Source organism: Ctenocephalides felis, unplaced genomic scaffold, assembly GCF_003426905.1.
Source record: "Ctenocephalides felis isolate EL2017-DRISC unplaced genomic scaffold, ASM342690v1 CF-g0.4_SCAFFOLD_03570, whole genome shotgun sequence".
Taxonomy (NCBI): domain Eukaryota; kingdom Metazoa; phylum Arthropoda; class Insecta; order Siphonaptera; family Pulicidae; genus Ctenocephalides; species Ctenocephalides felis.
In genome coordinates, this window is record NW_020539724.1 from 19,183,195 (window position 1) to 19,193,316 (window position 10,122).

At 28.2% G+C, this 10,122-nt stretch overlaps 1 protein-coding gene across 1 annotated transcript in view; it reads right to left on the bottom strand.

Moving 5' to 3' along the window:
- Window positions 1-5,724: 5,724 nt before the first annotated feature.
- LOC113383535 overlaps window positions 5,725-10,122 on the bottom strand; it is a 16,626-nt gene continuing 12,228 nt past the window's right edge. Inside the window, exons 5-6 of the mRNA XM_026621794.1 lie at window positions 6,986-10,078; window positions 5,725-6,014 (exon numbers count right to left, since the gene is read on the bottom strand). Coding sequence (XP_026477579.1) covers window positions 7,002-10,078 — 3,077 coding nt within the window. The 3' untranslated portion in view covers window positions 5,725-6,014; window positions 6,986-7,001. The remainder of the gene's footprint in view (window positions 6,015-6,985; window positions 10,079-10,122) is intronic.

Consider the following 10,122-nt stretch of genomic DNA (forward strand, 5'->3'; position numbering starts at 1 on the left):
CTAATTAATAAGAGCTCAGATTTAGTTATTTAAATAAAAAATTTAACCACTTATCGTAGGCCTGTAATATTCCAGTATGTTAACTCAGTGATACATTTGTTTCACTTGTATATTGAAATATTGTAGGCCTATGGTAAGTGGTTGAACTGTGAGGAGTTGGAGATGTTAGAGAAAACATAAACCCCGATACCTATAATTTTTAAGGACCTATTCTAAAATTATATGTTAAAATTGCAACAAAATAATACATCAACCATTTTTAAACTATATATGCATTCAGAAAAAACTTTACAATTTTCAATTTTCTTTTATCCACACATTTGATATTTTGAAGGCCGATTACAATCACACGGTTTTAACTAATTTTTGCTATTAGTACATATTTTTGATAAAATTCTCTTCACTTTTGTGTAAGATAAGGTCTTGAACCGTGCATCTCATGGGCCGGAGTGCAGTGGGCCAAACTCAAAATATCGTAAAAATTGATCAGAAGAATGCAGACCCATTGTAGAACGCTTCGACGCCGAGGAATCCTTGAAGAAGGAATATCCTGGAAATATAAATTGATAAAAAAATTAGTTTTGGAAGGAATTCCAACGTTGACCAAATTTCAAAATTTTTAATTTATAGTTCAACAAAAAGCCTTAATTCCTGAAAATATGGGGCAATTGTGTCGTTATTTTTGACTGTGATCCTAGAGAAATGTTATTAACGTTTACGGTTGTATAGCTTAATTGAACAAAAGTAATAAAAATTAACCATAATAACTAAAATATGGCCACAATTTCACTAAAGAACTAGATTGCACCTAAAAGTTCATAATTCCCAAACAATGTGAGTTTCTTCTCCAATTTTTATTAGGACAGTTACAGTCAATACGTACTATCAGCCCGTTGCGGCTTGACGTTGAGTTCTGGAACACCCTGTATACTTTGTGTTGAAATTCTAATTGAAAGTGCTGAGTACTTCTTGCAGCATTTGCTTGCATCTTTTTTTGTTTTCTTGACTACATCCTGAAGTTGAGTTCTGGGTCACTCTGCATACCATTTTATCTTCTCCAGCACCACATCCTGACGTTGAGTTCTGGGTTACCCTGTATACTATCTGTTAAAAATCTAATTGAAACTTTTTAGTCTTATTATTATCCTTATTGGTGCTGGATATTTCTTAGAGCATTTGCTTGCAGTGCTTTTTTGCTTCCTTGTCGATCCATTTTATCTTCTTCAGCATCATATTTTGACGTTGATTTCTGGGACACCCTATATACTAGTATATACAATACACATAGCTATGTGTTGAGAATCTAATTGAAGCATTTATTAAGGCCTATTATTATTATTATCGGCACTGATTACTTCTTGCAGCATTTCCTTGCAGTATTCTTTTTTTGTTTCAATGTTGATCCATTTAATTTCTCCAGCACAAAACTCTGACGTTGATTTCTGGGACACTCTGTATACTATGTGTTGAGAATCTAATTGAAACTTTTATTAGGGCTTGTTAGTATTATTATCGGTGCTGATGACTTCTTGCAGCATTTACTTGCAGTATTTTTTCTTTGTATCCTTGTCGATCCATTTTGTCTTCTTCAGCACCACATCCTGGCGTTGAGTTCTGGGATGCCCGGTATACTATGTGTTAAAACTCTAATTGAAACTTTTCTTTATCGGTGCTAGGTATATTTGCTTGCAATACTTCTTTTTTATTTCATTGCTGGTCCATTTAATCTTCTCCTGGACCGCATATTGAAAATCTAGATGAATTGTTACCGGTCTTATTCTTGGTAAAGCGTACTCTAAATTTATTTTTGGACACTATAATTCGACTTTTTTTATTTTTGTATTCAAGAATGCAACAGCCTCGCCCCGCAGGTTGGAAATCACTGACATAATCGCTTCCAAGCAGATTCCGCGTACTCAGATAATGTTTCTCAAATATTCCTTATGATCCTTAGGAGTTATATTTAATGCAAATTCAATAATTATATATGGTAAATATAAATTACAGTTTCAAGACTTTTCTTCAAGATCAAGTTAGACTAGTCGTAAAACACATTCACAATAAATAAGTTTTATACTTTAATTATACATAATATTTTTGAAGGTATTATTTTTTAATTCTTTCAGTACATATGCCTAGTTGTCTACTAGTACACATGGCTAGCTTTTTGGTATATAAATATTTCCTTCAATTGATATACTTCACCCTTAGAGATATTTATTTTTTATTACTGGCGGCATGTTTCACAGTCAAATTAAAAGCATATCAGAAATCTTTATTAATAATTTGTAATATCAATTTTTCATTCTAATATTATTAACAGCAATCAAAACTTATTAGTCCTATAAGCTTGATATGATGACTTCTCAATGACTTGGCTTTATTGATATACTCGTATAGATGGTAAACTATAACGGTTGTCCTGTCTTTATTTCTTAAATTTATTATTGGGAATTTTAAAACTAATGATTTTTTGGATGCAGCAATCATGAATGAGACTTATTTGGACTTGGAAACATTGCCATAATATATTTTCAAGTAAAACCTGATGTCACTACTTCTTGACTACTTAATCCAACCCATCAACACAAGCAAGAAACACTGGGACTAATGTTTAATTATATATATATATATATATATATATATATATACATGTGTATATATACGAGTATATATATATATATATATATATATATATATATATATATATAAACTTTCTATAGAATCTTACCATTATAATGTCGCCTTCACCCAGCTGAAATTTGTCCAACTCGTTTAGCAACTCCAATGCTTGATCTCCTTCATCCATTTTTTTCCCAACTTTGAAGCATAAGTCTTCCTTCTTCATTTTTCTCCTACATAACAGAAATTAAAAAATATTTAATTTTGAATTTTAGAACTACAAATTTAAATTACACACTTCTAATTGTCATTGTCAACGTGTGTGTGTGTCTTTTTTTTAATTATACAATACGATAATTATTTTATTTACACAGTAATTTATTAAATTAAGTATTATTTAATATTGTAATATATTTTTTTACCTTTTTGGTGTGTGCGGCTTAAAATATGCGCTCATCGGGTTCATTCTGTGGAACTCCAATAGGTGGTGACAAAAATTTTTTGAACCCAGACAAATTTCTAAACAAAAGCTCCACTACTCGTCAAATAAACTTTTGTTTATAAATAGCAAATATTTGAAATGTTTGAATTCAAAGCCAGTCAGTTATGTTGATAAATTGATGGCGATAGACATAAATTTTGAACAGATATGAGAAGACAACAAGATGTTTGTAAAATCTTGGAATTTCCGTTTGGGAAGGATGTTTTTCCATTGGTTTATTGAAATGAGAACGTTATGGAGCACTTTATATATTAATTGAAAATTTTCTAAAAGTATTTCTACATATCAGAAGAGATTTCCGACATTTTCACATATTTTAAAATTTATCCATAGAAATACTGAATTTCTCATATCTTGATATTTATTTTGTATAAATATGACCCTTAAAATTTACTTTTATATATAGTGATTTCCAACCCTATTGTATCAATTAGTACACCCCCATTTCTAATAAGAAAAATCTTGCGCCCCCTTAATTTTTTGGACAATTTAATTTTATAAATATTCAACAATTTCCCATAGAAGAAATTTGTTTTCGAGTTTCTTCAGTGAAAAAATATGTGTGTATGTGAAAACAAAATTTAACAATTTTCCACGTTTTTCCGCAATGATCAGTTTTGTATGACAATCGGGTCAGCCGTTTCTTTATAAAATGCAAAAAAATCATCAGCATTTTAACGAACGTCCTAAAATATTATAGGCCTACGAAAAGTTTTTCAATTATAAAATTTTGTTGAAACTAGACTGAAAAGTGTTAAATATATTTATATTTATATATTAAGATTTCTAAAAAGCAAAAACTTCAATATAAACAGTTAAATAAATATTTCATCTAAACAATTTTATAAGTTTCTAAATTTCAAAACCTTTTTAAGCAAATTATTCAAACACTTTAGGAAGCTCAGGCAATTCATATTAAAGCAGTGGCTCCCAACCTTTCAGACTACAAATTAAAATGCAATATTGTATGAAAAAATATACTTAAAAATAAATTCGTTTATTTTTTATATTTATCATTTCAAAATTTTGGTTTATTTTGCCTTAAAGGTAAACACCACTTACACCTAAATATTAATACGAGATCTATACATTTTCAACGGTTTAATTGATATAAAAATGAAATACATATATATATATATATATATATATATATATATATATATATATCATGATATATAGATATAAAATGATTCATTCATCCAACTAAAAGACTGTAAATAATACATATAAAGTTAAAGTTTAGTAAAACTAAACACTATTTTTAATATAAAGTATATTTATTTCTTACATGAAACGCTTTTAGTCATATAAAATACAATATAAAAATTATAAATCTATTTTTACAAATATTACTTTACTATCTAATCGTCAATAATTGGTACATTTCTCTTCGTCAAAAAACATCCATCAGGCACTTCTGTTAAAAATTTATAATTTGTTTATTTTAAAACATTTATATCACAAATCTTAAAGTTGGAAGATTCAAACAATTGTCATTAATTCACAAAAAAGAAATTTGAAAGAATGTTTTTAATATAAATATAGAACTTTTGTGACTAACCATAAGTTGGACCAAATATATTCTAATGTGCCCGCCACAACCAAAATAATTTTTTATCTTTAATTTTAAAGCACTTTCAGAAGTTTTATATATAATTTTAATAACTTGGAAGATCAATTATAGTAAACAAAATTACTACAAGTCAAATTTATCTCGGCAAGTCATATTAATAAAAGTTGAAATAGAACAAAATATTTTTTACAATTTTACCTTAAACTAGAACTATAAAGGCGCTTATTGGTATGGGGTTCTTTAAGTATTACTTAAGTAATTTTAAATCTATTTGTTATCTAGAAGAATAAATTAAGAAAAATCACAGACCTTCACAAAGATTAATAATATACATCATTAGAAAAATATCAATTTCAATTAGTTATTGCTTTAAATAACATATATTGTTTCGTTCTATAATCTAATAGAAAAATTTTTTCCAAGGGTTCTAGAAAACATAATATTTGTATAAAATTATGCCAATATATACAAATTTAGCAAATAATGTCTTTTAGACTGTTTCACAACACTCAATCTATAATAAATTGAAGGAAATAATGTTTTTGGGTGAAAATGTCCAAGGACTTCTTATGTAATACTTCGATGGCCCCTTATAAGAACACTTGTACCTTAATAAAACCCATCATATTTATGAGTTTTTTTGTAAAACATTTAATCTAACTTAAACTTAAGTTATGTTATATACAGTTATTTGTTGTTCGGTTATACCTTTATAATATAAGTATATTTACAATCCATATAAAAACTATAAGTATACTTAATTGCTATTCCTAACCATTAGGTAAGGAAATACAAATGTCTTAATTTTAATGAGTTATAATTATAAAAAATGAAATAAAAATATATACAATAAACTAAGTTAACTTATAATATACTTAAAAAGTACGTATATAAAATTCCTAAAGTTCGAATAGTTTATAGAGACATAGTTTTCATAGCACAACCAAAAATATTTTCAAAAGCACAAAACTTCAAATTATAATTATCTATATTTAAAATTTATTTGTTTTGATATGTATGTGTTCCAGACATTATTATAAATTTCTCCTTCACTTAAAAGAAATAAATTAAATATTCAAGAAAAATTAAATTAATATTTTTGCACAAAGGATATAAAGAAGTTGACAAAATACAATATGATCCTGTTAGAACGCTTAATACGTTTTGTCGTATAATACAATTTTTAGACTGGTCACTGCACTTTGAAACATATTGTCCCCATCCCGCATAATACGCGTTTTTGTTCCTTGAAAATCGTCTTAACGGAGTTTTACTGACTTGATATATATGCGTTCCAAACATTATTACAATTTTTTCCTTGAATTAAAAAAAATAAATTACCATTCAAGAAAAATTAAATCAATATTTTTGAACACATTGGCAAAATTTAATAAAAAAAACAGTATGACCACGTTAAAACGATCTTGCTTAATACAATTTCTCACATAATTCATAGTCACTTTGTCTGCACTTAACATATTGTCCCCATCCCGCTTAATATGCGTTTTTGTTCCTGGACAATCGTCTTAACGAGGTTTAACTGAATTTACTTTTAATATGATGATTTTATATGAAAGTTCAAATAAACTTCACACAATATTTATGTGAATATTTTAGTATTTACATACTTATTACAAATTAATGCAAACAAATTAAAAAAATAAGTAAAGGTATTAATAAATCAATTTTTTAATATTAATAATAAATATTTATAATTTAATTAATACCTTTGCATTGCATTAACTTATGATAAGTACCTACATACTAATTTTCACAAAAAATATTACCTCAATCGAATTAAACAAAAATGAAATAATAATATTAGATCGAAAGGAATAAGAAGAAAGTATCCTTTCTTGATAAATGATAATATATTTTATTTGTTTATAATTTTTTTTATCAGTAAGTATTTTCTTAGAATTGTGTATAAAAAATATAAATTATTATGAAAGTTGGTAGCAAGTGTAAGTCAATAAAGTTTATGAATCTTGTTTTATTTTCAAACAGAACTAAAATAATTAAAAAAAATTAAATATGAAATGAAAAATTTAGATGAAATTAACTTGAAATTGTGCTAAATTCAGTTGAAATTTGTAACAAACACAAACAAGTATAATAAATGCTATAAAGTTGATTATATCTTGATTTTTACTAATTTTTATCCAGATCTTACTCAAAATTATGATATAGAAACTCAAGATACTATATAAAATCATCATATTAGTAGAATGTTATTTTTTTTATATACTTATAAAAAATATTTTGTTTAATGAAATTTTGTCAACTACCTTATCTCGAAGTTATTTATTGTTCAGGAGCTGCATCTGTTGAACTGCTAGTATCCTGCTTTTTCCTCCTCCTCTTGGGTGCAGTACTAGGTGGCAAATCATGTCGTTTTGTATTCATATGTTTCTTATAGTTACCAGGATTGGTAAACTCCTTCCCACATTTCTTACAAGTGTACGGCTTGATGCCAGCATGTATCCTCAAATGATATATCAAACCATCCTTTCTACCAAATTGCCGATTGCACAAATGGCACTCATACTGCTTAAATCCCTGTTCGGTATGTGCAGTCCTCATGTGCCTATCGTGCTCATATCTTTGTTTAAATGTCTTTCCGCAAGTCGCACAACTGAATTTCCTGGGATACTTATCTCCCAAATGAGTCCTTTGATGTTTATTCAGATCTCCCGAGGCAATAAAAGCCATGTTGCAGCCTTTTTCAGTACATTTGAAAGGTTTTTCCCCTGTGTGCAAACGTATATGTCTTGTTAAGTCACCTGTACAGGTAAATCCTCTTGAACAATAAGGACAAATTTTGCTTTTAACTTTTTCATGAACTCTTAAAACATGTACTTTTAAATCATTTGATGTCAGCATATTCACATGGCAATGTGGGCAAACAAAAGTTTTGTTTGATTTATTTTTATTTTTAGTGCTAACTTTAGATTTTTCCTTAGTATTTAATTCCTCCACATTTAATTTTACATCTTCTCCAGGTATGTCTAAACATATTCGTTTAACTGGTGGTCCAACTTCTATTGGAGTATTTTGAGGTTCTTCCATAGGTGTTTCAGGTATTGGAGACTGTGTGTTTGTTTGATTATCATTTACTTTCTCATTAGTTGTTTGTTCAACTATAGTTACTACATTGTTAGTTACAGTAACTTTTACTTCATCTCCAGTAGTTGATTCTTTACTTATATCCATTGTAGATGTTTCAATTACAACTTTTTTCTTAGAACAAATATGTTTTTTTAAAACACTAGGTCTGCGAAAAGCTTTATTGCAGTCACTACATTTATGAAATTTAATACTTTTTTTAGAATGTGTTTTGTTATTATTTTCAGTTGGGTGAGATTCCTCTTCATGTTTTTTCAACAAAGATTTACGTAAGAAAATTTTCTCACATTTTTTGCAATGGAATGTATGTATTTCAGTACCTATTGTTTCTAATTTAATAATATTTTCAGTCTCATCTGGTTTTTGTTCACGCTTCACAGATTTAGTTAAAGCCGGTTTTACAATGTCTGTTATTGTATTTTTTTCAGCAAATGAATTATTTTCAACAATCCAATTATCTTTAGCATTAACATCTTTAACTTTGGTAGCCTCTTTCCCTTTTTTCTTCTTCAATATTTTTTTCTTTTGAGACTTTTTTCTCAAGCTTAGAAGACTTGTTGGTTTCGACCTTGTGTTTGGACGGTTTTTATTCTTTGTTGACCTTAAAACTTTATTTGATTGCCGAATCTTAGGAGCAGGCGCATCAAGTACATTTGCAGGTGTTTCTTTATTTTCTATCACAGGTATGTTCTCCTTTTGACCAACTGATAAACGCTTCTTTCTCAAAGTCAATGTTGCACCTTCTTTATCTTCGTTAACATTGTTGTCAGTGATAATATTATTAGAATTTACTATAGCTTTTCTAGATTTCGAACTATTGTTGATTGAAATGATTTTTTCAGATTCCTTTTGAGGTGATACACTTTCTACTATTGATTCATCCAGAGTATCATTTGGACTTTCTTTATCTTCTTTAGATAAATTTTTGCTGACTGTGTTAATTTCTTCACCAGAAACGGATTTTTCAGAATCTTTTTGTACATTTGAAGGTAGGACACTTATTAATTCTGTTTGAGAAACATGACATTTTTCTTCAATCGGTTTAACGCTTTCAATATTTACTAAATCATTTTTACATATGTCAACATTTTTACCATTTTTTAATCCTAAAACTTTTTCATTATCAATAGGTTTGGTATTAAAATATTCAGTTACTTTCTTCTGAATACGTGATCTTGCTTTTGAAAGATCTAGATTTTTACCTTCTGTTTGCGAAGTACTTAAATTGTTATCTGCTTTATTATTTGGTGATCCTAATTTGTAAATTACTGTCATAGGTACAATTTCGGTCTGCTTTTTCAAATCTAATGTATTTGGAATCCTTAAATCACCTGAAGCACATAACTCTGATGTATTTAGAGACTCTTCAATTGTATTCGATGAAATCGCTGAAGTGCAAGAAGAATTAACAATATGAATGTCTGATTTAGTTTGTTCTGTATTATCAGTACTAATAGTTTCTGCACAACTTGCATCCACCTCCACAATAGGTATTGAACTTAGAACATTATTCTCAGGACTATTGCATTCATTAGTTTTTACAGTTGAAGTTTTTTCTACCACTAATTCTTTGGAAATGTTTTGAGCACCTTTAGTAATATCTTCAGTTAATTTCAGATCATCAACATTTGTTAACTGTCTTTCTTTCAACATATTTTTCCCTTTATCATCTTTAAATATGGAGAATGAAATATTGTTTTTTATTGCTTTTGCCATAGGCACAATTTTCTGTTGATGCTTTCTTGGACTTCTGCATGATTTAAGGGTCCCTTTTTGAGATTTAATTTTACGCTTTTGAATAAGGTTTCTGCCGCTTTTGTTAGCTACAACAAATTTTCCATTACGAAGTATTTTCTTCTGACTGTGCATAATACTTTCAATGAGTTTAACATTTTCTGCTTCAGGATTGAAAATATAAACACTTGCAGCATCTGTAGATTTGTCTTTAATTTCTAGTGAAATAAAATCAGATAAACATTGACTACTTATAGTAATTGGTTCATTTTGTTTAGAAGTATTATCGGATTTATTATCTTCAGCGATTTGTGGTGCATAAATAGGTCTTTTAATATTAGGATTTTTCAATTTAATCAATCCACTTTCAGTATTTGTTCCACTATTCAATGCTTGAGACGGAGTAGGCAACATACTTGTAGCATTTTCTGAAATAGTTTTCGTGGAGCTTTCATTTTTTGACTTCAGTCTCATCACTCGTTTGGGACTTAATTGTCTTGCAAGTATAGGAATTATAACATCTGGTTGACATTCAATTTTAATACTCTCAATTGGCACATCATTG